This window comes from Chanodichthys erythropterus, chromosome 17 (assembly GCF_024489055.1).
Source record: "Chanodichthys erythropterus isolate Z2021 chromosome 17, ASM2448905v1, whole genome shotgun sequence".
NCBI lineage: Eukaryota > Metazoa > Chordata > Actinopteri > Cypriniformes > Xenocyprididae > Chanodichthys > Chanodichthys erythropterus.
In genome coordinates, this window is record NC_090237.1 from 28,462,384 (window position 1) to 28,480,568 (window position 18,185).

Below are 18,185 nucleotides of genomic sequence, written 5' to 3' on the forward strand. Positions count from 1 at the left end.
GTTACAGGGGATGTGAATTGTTTTGAATAAAATACTGGAAACACAACCAAGAAACTGGGAGGAAAAATATTTGAAACTTTAGATGGCAAAACGTTCATTCACATTATTATTACAAATACAACAAAGCAAAAGAAGACAATGCCAAAGAGTTGAAGAATGTATTGCAAAGATAATAAGACTATTTCTGTGGGAAAAAAAACACTCCACATTTATAATATAAACCACAGAGACATCATCTGGACTCCAGACCTTAGTACATCATTATAGGGATAAAAAGGACTTATTTCCAGCAGATCCTAGGGCGTGTATTTCTTAAAATGAATAACATTTATATATTGCCACGTCATCAGGGTTTTTTATTATTGGGAGATCACCTGGACACACTAGCTAAACATTTCCTTCGTGCGACTGGTGCAATCATCATATATGGTATGCTAATGCAATTTTGACTTCTGCAAAATGTAAAGACTTGTTAATCTTTTTTACGGATGTTGCTCAAACGTAAAGATTAAAGAAGAACTGAAACTATGACTCAGTTCCTCAATTGAGGGTTAAAACTGTTAACCCACCTGTAGACACCAACCGCTTCCTTAGATGTCCTCTCCAGATGTCTAAAGCGCATCGCCATAGGAAGCTCCAAACTTGTTGCACGTCTGTAAAGTGCAATTGATTTTATTCATCACGTGAACCAAGCAACGGTTTCATAATAAATCAACCCAAAAGGTCAATACTGGCAGAATTAGCCCAGAAAGCGGAACTACAAGAAGTGGAAAATTTAAAAAAGGGGAAATGAATATGAAGAGCACATTGTCATGACAAAAAAAACAACAACAGAAAAACAAAAAAAGCATTTGTACTTTAGTGCTCAGGATAACCCTATTATAAGTGCCCCTATTATGCTTTTTCATATATCACATTTCATGCAGCGTGTAAGTGTGTAATATAGCTGTCTCTAAATGTAAGGTGTGCAAAGTTTCAAAGATAAAGTGCATGACAAATGTCATTATTGTATCCCAAAACAAAGAACCGAACTGCCTGAAATGAGTCATTAGTAATTCAACTCTTTTCTGCATGAACCTACGTAGGGTTGTAACAAATTAGCATAACAATGTCTTCATTGGCTGCCCATGAACAACATCTACTTTGAAGCTCAAACACTAGCTGTAGCTGAGGCCTGGAAGAGTTTGGTTTGTGTTGTCGACATGTTGAAAAGATGCCGTTTTCGGCACTGTAAAGAGCAATTCCACTCTGTATTTGTATTACTTTGTATATAAGTGACTGAAGAAGCCTCTGGAGCTGAAATTCAGATATGGTAATGAGCGTTTTCTTTCTGACATGTGCTATAAGTGGTCGACCAATCACAACAGACCAATAAGAGCAGAGCAGGCTCTCAGAAAGGAGGGGTTAAGAGATACTGGATCCTTTATCAAATTCGATTCAGACACTGTGAGAAATGAGGTGGTGCTGCAATGTATATTATGAGAAAATTAAAGTGTTTTGACCTTAGATGCATGTAAACCTGTTGTAGGAGACTGCAAAACACAATTAGAAACCATTAAAATAGCATAATAGGGGCACTTTAAAAAAATAAAAAAAATACAAATCAGCAAGTGCTACATCATGCATATAGTGCTGTAGTTCTGAAAACATATTGATGTTATACTTTGAACCTCCATCAGAATTTTCTCGTAAGTCTTACGTGTTTGTGCGTCACATCAGAGAAACAAAACTTTCATTCAGCAAAATTGTAACAAATTCTGACCTGGTGGATTTAAGAAGAACCTCATCTTCTTCCTCATCGTACAGGTCGGTGTCAGGAAGCTGTCTGTGCTGTGACGCCAGGAAGTTAAACATGTCAAAGGTAGACTTCCTGTGAAACAGACACCAGAGTAGGTGTGAGCAATTTCACTCAGAAAAGATCCCTTTTTTTTTTTTTAAGCACGCAAATGTACGTCACAGAACTTATGCTTCTAGATAAGATCACGTCTTACTCTCCAAGACAAATCTATGTCTAAACCCCTTCCCTACTGTGGTATGGTAACCAAGCAGCTCAACCCAAAACACCTACTTCTCCCTTGTTGCTAGTTATTAGTCATTTAACAAACGCCTTCTTGTATAAAAGCTAGTGATATGGGGACAGTCCCCCTATAGCGACTCACACTTAAGTTCCTTATTTAAGGTACGGTGTTCATCCTAGTAACTGGATTCTAGGTTGTGAACTAGGACTGTCAATCGGTTATAAAAAACAATTGAAAAAATTACACATTAAGGCAATTAATTAATCAAATGAATAGCAAATATTCACATATCAATTTGCCGGGAAAGGCCCTTAAAGGGTCTTTCCCAGCAAATTAGTTAGAAGTTTCTGTAGCATCGAAAATACATTTTGGTCCAAAAATAACTACTTTATTCAGCATTGTAAAGAGAATACAATGCTGAATAAAGTCGTAGTTTTTGTTATTTTTGGACCAAAATGTATTTGATGCTTCAAAAACTTCTAACTAACCCACTGATGTCACATGGACTACTTTGATGATGTTTTTATTACCTTTCTGGACATGGACAGTCTACCATACAAACACTTTCAACGGAGGGACAGAAAGCTCTCGGACTAAATCTAAAATATCTTAATTTGTGTTCCGAAGATGAACGGAGGTCTTACAAGTTTAGAACGAAGTCATTAATGACATAATTTTCATTTTTGGGTGAACTAACCCTTTAAAATAAAAAATAAAAAAATAAATAAAACTACAAACAAACAATATTTTTGTAAAAAAAGATTACAAACTGTCTTTAGAAATCAATAAATAGTTTAAAGCTATGTAACAAAAATAAAATACTAATAATATTATTAATAATAATAATTATTATTATTATTATCATTATTATTAAGTAGTGGTAGAATTACAATAGTATTGTGGCTGACAAGGTAATTAATCAAATTAACAGGAAATAACCAAATATCAATTTGCTGGGAAAGACCCTTATAATAATAATAATAATAAAATATTTAAGCAAAAATAATATTAATAATAATAATAATAATAATAATTAAATACTTTTATAAGTGGTATTTGTAGTAATATATTATTATTAAACAAAGTATATTTAGAAGTCAAAAAATAGTTTTGTAAAAAACAATAATTATTATTTTTAGCAATATTAAGTAGCAGTAGTATCATATTATTGTGGCAGACAAGTTAAGCATTGAATCAATAGAAGTCGCTTCAAATAAATGAATAAAAGTGGCTTTAGAAGTTGGTAAATTGTTTGTTGCCTTGTAAAATTATAATAATAATAATTAATTAATAAATAAATAAATAAATAAATAAATAAATAAATAAATAAATATATAAATATATATATATATATATATATATATATATATATATATATATATATATATATATATATATATATTTATTTTATTTTTTTTTATAATTAATTATTAACTACTATGTTACCACCACTTCATAAATAAACAGTTAAACCAGTGAATTGACCTTAGGTAGACTTCAGAGCGGGCACAGCCACTTGGGTTAACGGGCAGATCTTCCTCCTGACTGGCCTGCTTGTGGAAGCGGAAGGTGTGGCGTTGGCAGCGTTTGGCCCCCTGGAGCTGTTCCACCAGGTAGACTACGGCATCGTGTAGCATTCCCATCATACGAGCCCCGCTCAACCCCGAAAAAGTGAGCTGCCTCAGTCCAGCAACAGCACGGGCTTCCTGGACCCCCTCGATAACAGTGGTCCAAGCCACTGTTGGGAATTTTGAGAGAAAATAAATGTGAAGTTAGTCATTTTTGGTTCACAAACACATTTAAAAAAAGAGAGAGAGAGAGAAAAAACAGCCACAATTTACATGCACACAGTACATGCATATATATTTTAACTGCCAATGGCGAGCAAAAAAACAACAACAACAGTTTCTTATTGGTCAAAATTTCTTATAACATATATACGTTAATAAGCGAAGTACTGTATTCTGATTACAGTGTTGGTCAGTGCAGTGTGAATTAGCCTTTAGATGTCTTTGATTTGATTGGCTCACTTCACTTACATCAGGTAACAGCATGGTGAACAGCAAGAGGCACACTATTATGCATACTATTTAAACCATGTATTATGTAGCAACTTCTCAATTTACCAGCCACAAGGTTAATATTGGCAAATAAAATAAAATGTATATCCATGGGTTTTCATGTGATGTCACTGTGTTTTATCGCCGCCATTTTTGTGTCTGATCACAGCTGCACAACCTGTTTCAGTCTATGGCCACAGCAGCCACAATTACCAGAGATCAACAAAACACTCCCAGAAAGTTCACAACAAGGTTACAATAAGCCTGGGATGTTTGGTGCTGTTAGCAGTTTTAACAGTCGTCAGAGAAGCCCCGAACTACAATTGATTAGATCCCAAAGGAGTTAGATCGTGGAATTGGTGGCTTCATTCAGAAGGGACCACACCACTGGCAGCCAAACAGCAATGCACAACATTAATAACTGCTGGGACACATTTACATAACATTATAATGAGAACACTACTGTAATAAAACATTGTGAAATCTCTTTGTTGTTGTTTCATTGTGGGAAGAGCGCATCATATTAAATTTATGTAGTAGCCTGTAAATATCTGATAAATCTCATATAGGACGCGTTTCATTAAGGTTAATAATGATCATCTTGCTCTCAAACAGCAACGCAAAATATTAATAACTATGATTGGGGGCTGTCTTATTCATAACATTATAATTGTAACGTCTTGGCCAACCAACTTTGGAATTTTCAGAATGCTTTTAGCCTCCTGAACCGTGCATGTTAATCCCGAATCGGCTCCGGCCGGTCTAGGAGAGACTGTGACTTTTGGCATCTTTGTGGAACCACTGAAGCTAAACAGAAAACTCCACTCCCCAGCTCTGGGGATTTCAAAAGAATCACTCCATGTGGGTTAAGGACCATGCGGTTGCATTCCAGACCAGACCAGCCAAACCCCAATACACACCACACACACACACACACACACACACACACACACACACAAACACAAACATAACCCTTTTCCACCAAGGCATTGCTGGGCTAGAAGTAAGAACCGTTTGGGTCAGGTGCTGGGGGCGGGGTTACTGTGACAAACAAGAAACTTGTGACCGCCATTTTTGAAATAGCAGCTAATCGAGCTAATAGCAGCTCGATCGTAATCTCCGTCTATATACAAATTACGTGTTTGGATGCCGATGTAGGTCCGCAAAGCCATGAGCATCAACAGTAGTGAAACATCCGCGATTGTTGATAGAAGGCTTGTTCGAGATGCATCGGAGCAGCGCGGACCGATTCGGCGGGTGCCGCGGATCTGCGGGAGCATTTGTAGAGCATACGACTCCTTGTGCTTTTGGATCGTTCTCGCGGAGCTTTGATGTCATGGGCCGATCGCTATGCGAGAAGCCGATGCATCTCAAACAAGCTTGGTGTGTTTGTGTTTGCGCTAGCTTTTCTGTGAATTATGAGACGTATACAGTGACTTAACACCTGGCTCTGTGCTGCTCTCTAGCCCATGGTAAAGCAAACCAGTTCTTAGGCTTGTCAGTTGAACCAAATCCGAACTGGCACTAGCACTAGCTCTGAACTAGCACCCGGTTCGTGCCGGTGGAAAGGGGGTAACAGACACACACAAACAAGCATGGAGATTGTATGTACAAAAAATGACTGTGCCAAAGTGTACCCGTCGTTGTATTTCAAGTTATATGTATGTATCTCTAGTGTATAGGCAGAGATGTATAAAGTACTAGAGACTGAGACTTGAGTAAAAGTACAAGTGCTCTATCAAAAAAGTCACTTGAGTAGAAGTTGAAGTGCTCTTTAAGCACCACACTTAAGTAGAAGTACTAAAGTATTCAACATTTTTTGTACTTAAGTATTGCAAGTAGTTTATTTTAAAATTTACTACTCAAGTACTGAAAGTAAAAGTACAAATATTGTGTTATGTAGTTATTAAAAGAAAGTAGTCAAACTTTTGAACATCATATTGTTTTTATTATTTCAAATGATAAACCTAAAGGACAATCACAATTCCTTTGGCTGTAACTTTTTGTAAACAAACAGATTAAGTGTGATTAAGTACCACTTGAGATGCAGACAAGTTGAGATGCTTTCTTTGCTGTCAGCACTTTGATTTCATTACCAAAAAGTTTATTCTAATAGTGTAATTTTCTACCATATACAATTGAATAAAATTAACAGCTAGCTAACAACAACTTGCTATGCACTTTTTTTCTGTTTTCACCTCACTCCAGTCTAAACTAGGCTAAATTATTTTTTTAGGTAATTTTTCTACACATTGTCATATAAATAACCTGAAAATACTGTAGTTCATTAAGATTAAATCTTACTAACCACTCTTACTAAGAAAATGGGGTAAGCACACTTATATTCTCATTTCAAGAGGTGTTATGAGTAAATGATTTGTTTGTAACACTTTATAATATGGTTTGATTTGTTAACATTACATTAGTTAATGTATTAGACTAATAACCAACATGAACTAACCATGGTCAATACATTCGTTACTGTATCTATTTATTAATCTTTGTTAATAAAAATACAGCTGTTCATTGTGTGTATATGTTACTTCACAGTGCACATTAACTATGTAAACAAATAGAGAGAAATTTGAGAGCAAGACAGCACTCGTGTTGTTTTGAGACGGTGTCTCTCTCTCTCTCTGCTGAGTCTTATATGCGCCCTGACAAGTGCATTCTATTCTACATCACTCACCAAACAAATAAGGCTTTGGCAGCCGCAGGTGCAGGAAATCTCCTGCATTAGTTATGTCAGTGTAAATCTATACAACCTTTAACCTATAAAACACTACTACACTATAAAAACGGGCGTGTGATTAAGCGGCACCAAAGGAGACATGCTCTACGATTTATTTTTGGCAACAGTAGGCTGTCATAAAATGAGAAAGTTGACATTAGTGATGGGTCAAAAATACCATTCAACGCGCTGCGTGACAGCCTTTATGATAGCCAGCTAGTTGACGTTAAGTGAACACCGCAGCATGTCGCTAATTAGCAAAAGGGCTTAACTTACTGATGGGATGAAGGTGGTGTTTTTGGTTCGTCCATCTTTTTCGCTGATCAAAAGGCAAAACAGTCTTCTTTATCGCTTGATTCGCTCAATGATGTGCCAGCTTCATCAAACCTGCCATCCACCGTTCTGGCAGTGGTAATGTGGGTTTGGAATGGAATGATTCGTAACATTTTTATAATTGTAACGAGTAACGATGCTGCACATAAAAAAATATCGGAGTAAAAGTATTAAACTCTTTGAAAATATGTACTGAAGTAAAAGTGGAAGTAGGAGAAAAAAATAATACTTCGTAAAGTACAGATACCGCCTTTTAGTACTTAAGTGCAGTAGTGAAGTAGTTCTACTTCGTTACTATACATCTCTGTGTATAAGTTTAGCTATGACTGTAGTTGTGTTAGTTTAATTCTAAACGATAAAATTCGAGTATAAACTGTATCTCCCCTTTTATGTTTCTGCCACCTGACAAGTTTGGTTTCTTTGTAAAGCTCTCTTTATGCCTTATTCAAAAATGTATGTCACATTACTGTATAATGCATTGTTCTATTTTTAATGGTACTTCGAAGAAAAATGTACTCTGGTCTAACACTTAATAAATTATGCCAATCGAGCCGCAAGACAAGACAAAGAAAAAATTTGCCCACCAAAATTGCACCATTATCATTGGCTGTTTTACCCAAGGAGGCGTGTTGGCTTGTTTGTCCATAAAAGACAAGCATAAGCATTTTTCCTTTGTCTCTCGATTGTCTCTCAATTGTCACTCGCCCCTCTCGTGCACGTCTCTCCCGGACGTCTCGGCGACCTCTCCTTCGGGACGACCATCTCCAGCGAAACAAAGTCCTCAGTTCAAATCTTCCCGAAATATATATATATATATATATATTACCCATGATTTGAGCTAATTGATTAAATACCTGTAAAATCCTTACATAATTATATACACTATTGTAATAAAATGTTGTGAACTCTTTGGGCTTAGTCGCTGTGTTTCGGCGTGTTGTTACAGGAAGAACGCATCCACAACAGCTACATTATTCTGACTATGTTACTTAGTTCAAGTTCATCTGTGTGTGATTTTGTGCAAATAGTTGTAATATTATTTTTATTTTGTATAAATATCTAAATTACCTTAAATAGGATGTATTCCATTGAGTTAATTAACCTTCTAGCTTTAGTTTATGGGTATTCATTCTCTTCAGCTTCAGCATACACAGTTCAAACAGCAATGATGATATTCATGATATAGATGTTCAAACGGTCATTAAAGATGTTTACTATTACTGTAATATTAAAAATGTTTCATATTTATTCAAAAACATTAATGCATTATTTTTAATAACTAGCACTAGTATTGTTCTCGTATTATTTTCATCAACATATGTTTTGAATATAATCATTTCCTTATTTTAAAATATTTATTCCACCATGGCAAATGCATTTTGTTTCTTTATTGTCTAAATAATGTTGTCAAATGACTTGTTTGCATTTAGGTATTTTATATGATTTTATTTATATTTTTTTAGGTAATAGATTTTTTGGTAACACTTTCTCTGGTTTATGGCGATGAATATGTACAAGATATCCACTTTATTCTCGTGGGCACTACTGTAGAAATGTTTTTAAGGGACAAAACACAGTTGGAGGTAATAAAATAAGGATCACAAACAATAACAGATGTTTTTTTTTTTTCTAAATATCGATATTTTTCCCAAATAGTCTCATTTAGATAACATCATTGCTGTTTGAGCTGCGCTCGCTGAAGCTGAAGAGACGAACATGGGTCCATAAACTGAAGCGCTTTGCTAGAAGGTTAATTAACTCAACAGAACACATTCTATATAGGATAATTCATATATATTTATACAAGGCAAACATAATATTACAATATTATTTAAATGTTTTAAATAATATTATTTAAATATTTACAATATTACTTACATTTGCACAAAATCATGCACGCATGAACTTGAACTAAGAAACGTGAATGCAGCTCCTGTTGTGGATTCGTTCTTTCTGGGAAAACACAGCAATTATGCCCAAATAATTCACAACATGTTATTACAATAGTGTATACAATTATAATGTTATTAATATGACAGCCAAAATCATAGTTATTAATGTTTTGTGTTGCTGTTTGAGTGCTCGCTGGAAGCAAAAGATGATCATCAGTACAATGAAGCGCTGCTGTGTTAGTTGCCGTGTCGGTCACAAAAATGGCGGCAGGCATACAAAGTTACGTCTTTGAATACCACGGATATATTAATACTTCAACAGAAAGAAAACAACAAATCTACATTCTACTACTTTTTTTTTCCAACCACAGGCTAAAACATGACCTCCTACCCTCAATGCTGTCTGCTTCTACACTGAAGCCGTCATCACTAGCGATCTCAAAGCGTAGGTGGGGATGGTCTCGGCTGGGGGGAATGTGCTCTTCACCATCTGAGGGAGGCATCTCATCATCTGAACAGGACAGCATCCCTAAAAAGAATTAATATCTTTTAACATCTCATTCTTTGATCCATTGAAAGACCTTAAAGTGAACAAAATCAAATAGAATACAAACAAATTACATTTAAATTTAAATTAAAATATACCTGAGTATTTGTTCCAGTCAGATAGAGCACTACGGTTAGCAGGATCCCATGTTGCTGGCTTGTTGCTGTCTCCACCTCGAGACAATGAGAGGCGATCCCAGGGTCCAGGCCTAAAATAAAATCAATGATAGGTCACATTATAGTGGATAAGTCAGACCATTTGAGTGTCTGACATGTTTTTTCCATTGCAATAATTTAACGTCACCACTCAATCGAATGACATACATTAGTGGAAACGGTGGAAAAAAACTGCCCACATTAAAAAAATACTGTGGTATGTGTTATTATTACTATGAAAGTATTCAGTATTCTTACTTTGAAATTTGAAACAGACATGTGGTGTGATGTACTGTATGTATTCAATGGATTTAGTGTTTGAAAAGCAAAATTAAAGTTAGGTCCTGCTTATATTTGACAAAAGCATTTTTACAAAATTGCAAAAAGAGACAATTCAAATTCAATTTCCATTCAATGGCTCACCTTGCACTCTCAGAGTCACTACTTCGCTCTTCATTCAGCTTGTCCAAGTCTAGAATTCCCTTGACAGTTGGGGTTTTGATGCGAACTCCATACCTGCAGAGGAAAAAAGACAAATAAATATTCCATGCACAGTCTGAAATGACAGAATATATCTTTAAACTTGAGTAATTTTTTACTGATTCCATTTACCTGGCCGATACAGAGTTTGACTTGCGTGGTTCTTCCAATCCACTAGGGCGGCCTAGGTCCAGAAAGTCTGATTTTGATTTCTTGGTGGCAATGCGGTCAGATAGAGAGGACACTCTTTTCATTCGAACCTGCTTTGGTCGAGGTGCTGCTTCTGGTGTAGCTGGTGGGGAAGCCTTTGTCTCTGGTTCAACAAGGAGACCTTCGGGTAAAACAACTGAACTTGTTTTTGGAGTTCGCCCAACAACGGTAGTGTTACGAGGTGATGTGGGAGTAAGAATATGAGAAACAGTTTTGTTGGGATCATAATAGCCAGCCATGGCTTGGTTGATGATAGCTTGGGCACTGTCTGCTTGATTAGATGTATCTGATGAGGTTGTTACTTGACTCATAGATTGTTTGCTACAGGGGCCAGGTGTGCTAGCAGACTTTGTCCTTCTAGGCGTGGAAGACTCCTTCTTAGTCCGTGTTTTTTTCACTCCATCTCCAGAAGCTTTGGCAGTCCTACGTGGTTTTTTAACATCTGGTGGTAGTGAAGCTGCTCCGTTACTACTGGTGGTAAGTAGCTGGGTGATGGTATTGGAGGTCTGTACCAATGGGGTCACAATTTGGTGGACTTGGGTTGGAACGGTGGCACCCACAACTGTGGACAAGTTCCCAGCTGCTGCAAGTGTTGCAGACAAGGCATTGCTTTGCAAGAGGCTGGCGATTTGGGTAACACAGTTAAATGAAGGGGAATGTGGAGTCGGCAGCTGGAAGGTGTTGCTTTCTGGGTTTTTGACAAAAATTTGACCAAGACGATTAACAAGTAAAACATGGGGTGTGGGATCCACATTAGGTCCACCAACTTCCTTTACAGTAAGAATAGCATGACCTGGTAATGCTTGAGTAACCAACTGTTGTTGGGGTTCAATTGTTGATCTGGGGGTTGAAAAATTGATGGAAATCGTTCGTCCTGGAGCGGTTTCTCTTTGCATAGGCATGGTGTTGTACCCATTGATGACACCTGGAGCAGTGGCTGTCTGAATGGCAGTAGGCATTGCTTGGCACTGAGCTGATGGTTGGGAAATTACTGAAGAGGATGAGGAGACTACACCAACTGCTGTAGAGCAGATAGGCTGTGGGTAAGTGGGATGCAATGGGACAGACACTGTACCCGAAACTGGCCCATAAGTCCCGAGGGGTACACCAGTGGCTGACGGCACAGACAGCATAGACTCTGGTTTCTGTGGTACATTTGTGGAGACACACGGCATTGCACCTCCAGGAACTGAAGGGGCAGGATGTCTTGGTTCAACAGGTGGGTGTAATTTGGTTCTGAAACTCTCCATGGGCGGCAAGACTGTCTTGCCCTCAGGAGTTTGGACAGGGTACAAGGAAACATTTGCAGAAGTTGCCTGATTTGGGAATGCTGCAAAAGGAACTTGCACAGAGGAATCAGAGGATAAAGGTTCAGAAGTGGATGCAGATTTGGGCAGCTCTGTGAAAGGAACAGGATTTTGTTGCAGTGGAGTTTGAATTCCATTAACTTGGCCTAAGTCAAGAGAACCTTCTTGCAAGTGGTTGTTTGGATAAACTGTAGAATCATCCATAGAGGACACAAAGTGGCCACTACTAGGATCCAAGTACAATTCTTTAGATTCTTGTGGGTCACCTAGAGAATCCTGGACTGGGACCAGCTCTGTAAAATGTGCATTGGGTGAAACAGGATCACACCTCTCAAGAATTAAAGGCATCTCTGGCTCAACAATTAAATTACCAAAGGTAGAAAATCCAGGGTTTAAAGACTTTGTTGAAACAAAATTAGTCATAGGGTTTTGTGGGTTTACAACCAACCCAGATTGCAATGATTGCAATGTTTGAGTTAGACCAAAGGAATCTTGTTCAGCAACAGTTTCTGAGTTGGACCCCGGTTCTAAATGACAACTAATTGATGAAATATCAGATACAGGACTTGGAAAAGTCAAACAAAGCCCATTACTTGCTGTCTGTTCATGAGGTACAACGTTGAGTGATTTGTGTGGCTTTTGGGCTTGATTTGACAACTTCACACCCTGGTTATCATTATTAGCCACACTTGTATCACTCTCTGTCCCATCATCCACACCATCAAGTTGGGAAATATGTCTCAAAGATGGAGATGCAGGTGTCTGAGAAGCATCCCTTTGAGCCTTGCAAGTAACCACTGTGCGAGTGAAGTTAAAATAGTTCTCCATGTCCTCATCAGAAGAACTATTACCCCAGTCTTCCCGACAAGACAGTCTCTGAGTAGATAATTTGGACTTCTCTTCATTTGTCTCCCAGAAGTCATCCTGGTTGTCTTCACCTTCAACTACAATTTGTGCACTGCAGTTCATGGCTACGCCTTCATTCAGCACTGTTTCTTCAATTTCAAGCTCGGTTCTCAGCTCAGGCGCTACAGTAAGGTCTGCCTCTAAGTGGAAGGATGTGTAAGGGAAATCTCTCTCACTGTCTAGATGATTACCTTTTTGTGTACCCAAAGGGTCTCCTAATGGCAAGGCACCATTTTCTGCTGGATGCTCCTGTGGTGAGGCTATAAATTTGTGTGGAAGTTCTACAGATTCTATCTGATTAAAATCAAAAGGCCGTGGTCTTGTGGAAAAAAGGGTGGGAGATGTGAGGGATCGGTTGGTGCAAGGGGTGCTGCCCATGCCACCTTGCCTTGTGGACTGTGAAAATAGTACTGAGGTAGAATGGGGCGTCAATATTCCAGAACCCCGGACTGAGGAAGCACTTCGACCGACAGGGCGAGCTGAGGAAGAGGTCAGCAGGTTTTCAGTAGCACCAAGGGGGAAAACTGGGGAGGTAGGCTGGGAGGGTTTAGGGTGGTGGGAACCACCTGCTCTAGATGCAATTGGGCCTGCATGGGATCCAAGAGTAGGGGAGGTCATGTGACTGCGGGTACCGCTATTCTGGGTGTGTGGGCTATGCCGTCGTGGCCTTCGAGTGTCATCCAAATCACTGATAGTCAAGATGTGGTGAGGTTTGGATGGGGCAGCTCCTGGTTAAAAAAAAAAAAGAAAAAGAAAATAATCAATGATCAAAATGCTTCATATGAATAATATGAAGACAATACAAGTGTGCAACACTACTTTGTTAAATTGATTTTGATTACCGGGAGAAGGCAGTGGTCTGGATAGTCCTCCGGCAGGTCTTCTGTTCTGGGGGTATGAAGGGATTTTGGGGCGGGCACCAAGGTCTGGTTTGGCAAAGACAGATCCCGAGGTGGAATTTGTTTCACTGGAAGGATTTGTTGAGGACAAATCCACTTCGAGAGTTTCATATTCTGATGGAAATATATATTGAAATTTCAATAATAATCAAAAACGTACAAGACATCACTTTGCAGGAACAAACATTATAAAATTCTTACCTGACTGTGGGCATGGACTGTGGGCAATTGTGCAATTTTCTCCCTGATCGGGTGACTCTTCCACTGGTTTTTCCTGAACAGGTGGCCGGACCTCCATAACACGAAATGTGTATTTGCAGCGACGAAGGGGGTTTACAGTACTCCAATACCAGCGAGAGCATCTTAAAAAGTAGAAGAAACAAAAACTCTGTTGATTTGCAGGCAAGAGGAAATGGCAAGTCTAGTAACAACATTATGCCAGGAGCAAACTCCTCAAGAAATCAAAATCTACTTACTCATAACCCACAGGGAAAAGTTTTCCATGACAGGCAGATAATTCACTCAGCTTTCCAAGCTTTTCTACTAGCAAAGAACCTAACAGTTGAAAAACGACGTTTAAAACATTGTACAAACCTCCTTGTACAATAATGTATTATATTTACACATTACAGGATTTTATTTATGTCACCTTCAAGAACAAAAATACCAACCTATCATTAAATTAATTGACTCTGGCTCCAACCCAGTCAAAAACTTTCTGCGAAGACTTATCCCTTCAAAATCCACATAAACTCTCCGAAGTACTTCGAACCCTTGACCCGTGATGATCTGGTAAAGTACAGAAAAAAAAATTATATTTTTTTTTAACTCAACTGCACAATTAAGGCCATTATTTGACTAAATTTTAAGTAACTAACAATCCACAACTAAATAAGCAGCTATATAGCTAAATAAAATGTGATTAAACAGAAAGCTTACTTTTCCACTTATAAGATCACGGTGCTTGTAACAGAAGACTCTTTTATCATCCTGGAAGACACAGTTGCGAAAGCGGGCACACATAAAGTGGTAGTTGCTCTGGCACGAAGTAAGGCAGCAACCTACCGTTGCTCCTGTTCGGTTACACCGTTCACAGCGCTGTGGAAGGAAAGTTGAAACTTTAGCAAATCCACAAGCAAACACATGCAAGTAAACTGTTCATGTTTAAATACTGACACAGTAAATTTCTATCCAGTAAGAATCCATTAAGCATCATGTTTGCTAATTAATAATTCAAGGCAGTATAAATTGTCACCAATGGATCTGTTGAACTAGGATCATATGAGATTAATAACATACCATGAGACGACCTCGTGCTACAGCACTGTGGACATGCAGAAGTGAGCCATTATCCTCCTCAAACACCTCTGCAGACCACATGGTACAGTTCACATGAGCCCATTCATTTTGCCCAAGATAGAGCAACCTCCCTGCATCCTGGGAAAAGAAATGTATAATACAAAGGGTTGCAATTTCGATTTTGGTCACTAATAATATCTTTCACAGATCAGAGTAAGACTTGTATGCTGTAATTTTATGACATGGTATCTGAAAATTACAAATTTGTAAGCACCCGTTCAAAAAGTACTGTGACAGCACCATGGTACAGTGATATTATAATGCCATGATACTTACATTTCAACTTCACTTCAACTTCACTTTATTTATATAGCACATTTATACACAACTTTGTTGCCCGAAGTGCTTCACAGTGTAAAATAAAAACACAGTAGACATACAAATTTACAGGTACATAAATTAAACAAGAACTACTTAAAAAGCCAAACTAAACAGATAAGTCTTCAGCTGGGACCTAAAGACCTCCACTGATGGAGCTTGTCGAATATAAAGAGGGAGATTGTTCCACAGTTTTGGGCCTGCTACTGAGAAAGCACGATCACCTTTTGACTTCTTTTTGGACTGAGGAGTAACTAACAACAGTTGATTTGACGATCTTAAAGACCTTGCTGAAGTATAGGGCTCTATAAGATTGGAAATATAATTTGGAGATGAATTATGTAACGCTTTAAAAACAACCAATAAAATCTTAAACTCAATTCTAAACTTGACTGGTAGCCAACGAAGAGAACGCAGAACCGGAGTGATGTGCTCTCTTTTTTTGGTGCCCGTCAAAAGTCTAGCTGCAGCATTCTGTACAAGCTGCAGACGTGACAGTTGTCGGTGGCTGATCCCTACATAGAGGAAATTACAGTAATCTAGTCGCGAAGAAATAAAAGCATGAACAATAGTCTCCAAATCATTAAAACTAAGAAAAGGTTTAAGCTTAGCGATAATTTTATGATGATAAAAACTACTTCTTACAACTGAGTTAGGGGCCGTTCACACCGAACGCGTCTTTGCGTCTAAAAACGCGAGACGCGGCGCTCAGGAGTGGTTTTAAAAAAAGCGCAGTGTAGAACGCGAGGGTCTCGAGACGCGCTTTTGAGACGTGAGGCAATAACGACAATAATAGAAATAGGCAAACAGCAGAATTGACAGATACAAGTTTTGACATGGAAAAAAAGAAAATAAGATAATAATGTTGCAGTCATATAAAACAGTTGTCATGCCAACTTGCTACTGTAAACAGAAGCTCGCAACGTTTGCCCCGCCTCAGAGTTCTTCTGATTGGTCCACTGTTTTGGAATTGACATTGATGAGCGGCGCTGCATGTAAAAGTTGAAATTCTTTTAACTTGACACGGCGTCTTAAAAACGCGGCGCTCATGTGAGAGGCGCTGCAAAAGACGTGAGCGTAACGGTCATGCACGTCCGTCAAGTGCGTGTTTACATAGAAAAACAATGGGAAAGTAGCGCATTGGAATAGAAAAACGCGTTCTGTGTGAACGGCCCCTTAATCTGTTTATCAAAGCTAAGCGATGAATCAATAATGACTCCAAGATTTCTCACATTGTCCTTCACAGTCATCTCCAAAGGAGCAAGAATACTGACTACGCGCTCTTTAAAATTTGATGGCTCAAATATTATGATTTCAGATTTTCTTTCATTAAGCTGAAGAAAATTATTAGAAAACCAAGTTTTAATTTCATTCAGACAGAGTAACAAAGATTGCAAGGACTGTTCATCTCCAACCTTAAGGGGAAAATAAATCTGTGTGTCAGCTGCGTACATATGGTACGAGATGTCCTAACGACGACAGATGGATCCCAAGGGGCGCATATACAAAGAAAACAATATAGGACTTAAAATAGAGCCCTGAGGGAGACCGTATTTTAAAAGGAACCACAGAAGAGGAAACATTTGCAAAATAGACAGAGAATGTTCTATCCTTAAGGTATGAATGGAACCATTTCAGAGCAGTACCCCTAAACTCAACCTCGCACTCCAACCTTTTTAAAAGAATTGAATGATCCACAGTGTCAAATGCGGCACTGAGATCTAACATGATTAAAACCACAGCCCTCCCAGAGTCAGATGCTAAAAACAAATCATTCTAAACTTTTACCAGAGCAGTCTCTGTACTGTGACCAGCTCTGAAACCAGATTGAAATTCATCAAAAAAGGCATTCATAGATAAAAAAGGAGCAATTTGTGAAAAAACAACCTTTTCTATAATTTTAGATAGGAACGGTAGTTTAGAAATGGGACAGAAGTTAGTCAACTCTGTAGCTGCTAAGCTTGGTTTTTTAAGTACAGGAGAAACCACTGCGTGTTTAAGACAAGATGGAACAGAACCATTAGATAGAGAACTGTTCACAATTGACAGTATATTAGGGCCCATCGTTTTGAACCCAGCTTTTAAAAACTGTGGAGGAACGGCATCCAGTGAAGTGAACAATGGTTTTATCTTCTTGACTAAATTTGTAAGACATGGAAGAGAGACATGATCAAAAGAGTCAAATATGCAAGAACTTAACATGGGGACTTCCAGAACAATACTAGAGGGAACAATATCTTTTCTAATATGTTCTATCTTACTTACAAAAAAGTTCAAGAAATCCTCACAATTATATAAAGTGGAATCTAAAAGGTGCTATCGATGGGTTTAGTACAGTGTTTATTGTGCTAAACAAAACTTTTGGGCAATGGGCCGTTCTATTAATTAGGTCTGAAAAATATTTTGTTCTTGCAGCTTTGACTGGTAAGTTCTAAGTGTATCTTTTAACAGTTCATAAGAGATCTGCAATCGGTCTCTCCTCCATCTGCGTTCAGCCTTCCTACAAGCCCTTCTAAACCCACAAATTTCATTGTTCAACCATGGCTGAGACTGAGGTTTATACCTTTTATATCTAAGTGGAGTAACATCATTCAATATGTCCAAGCAAACAGAATTAAAAACAGTAGTCAACTCCTCTGTGTTTAAAGATGATCCAGAAACCTCGATGATAGAAGACATTGAATTAGCCGCATAGGCCTCAGCAAAACAAGTTACTGTAGTCACATTTACTGGTCAGACACAACGGACTGCAGATTTGTTTTATGCCATGTATGCATACACTAATGATAGCTATAATGATAATGATGTAATTACTATGGTATATGACTATATTCATATTCCCATGCTTTGTGTCTTAAAAAAAACATGGTATTACATGGTACCATCTCTAAAATCCATATTAAGGCCATATTGTAGTAACAAGCTATTATGAGGTAGAACACTGTGGCGAGTTTACTGTGAGTGAATGTC

The 18,185-nt window shown here is 38.1% G+C and overlaps 1 protein-coding gene across 1 annotated transcript in view; it reads right to left on the reverse strand.

Annotated features, from left to right (window-relative positions):
* Nucleotides 1-18,185, reverse strand: part of kmt2bb (lysine (K)-specific methyltransferase 2Bb) — a 60,667-nt gene that overhangs the window by 4,449 nt on the left and 38,033 nt on the right. Inside the window, exons 24-36 of the mRNA XM_067366351.1 lie at nt 14,838-14,975; nt 14,478-14,636; nt 14,210-14,327; nt 14,015-14,093; nt 13,740-13,900; nt 13,482-13,652; nt 10,349-13,367; nt 10,160-10,252; nt 9,680-9,789; nt 9,426-9,563; nt 3,504-3,756; nt 1,763-1,870; nt 570-653 (exon numbers count right to left, since the gene is read on the reverse strand). Coding sequence (XP_067222452.1) covers nt 570-653; nt 1,763-1,870; nt 3,504-3,756; nt 9,426-9,563; nt 9,680-9,789; nt 10,160-10,252; nt 10,349-13,367; nt 13,482-13,652; nt 13,740-13,900; nt 14,015-14,093; nt 14,210-14,327; nt 14,478-14,636; nt 14,838-14,975 — 4,631 coding nt within the window. The remainder of the gene's footprint in view (nt 1-569; nt 654-1,762; nt 1,871-3,503; nt 3,757-9,425; nt 9,564-9,679; nt 9,790-10,159; nt 10,253-10,348; nt 13,368-13,481; nt 13,653-13,739; nt 13,901-14,014; nt 14,094-14,209; nt 14,328-14,477; nt 14,637-14,837; nt 14,976-18,185) is intronic.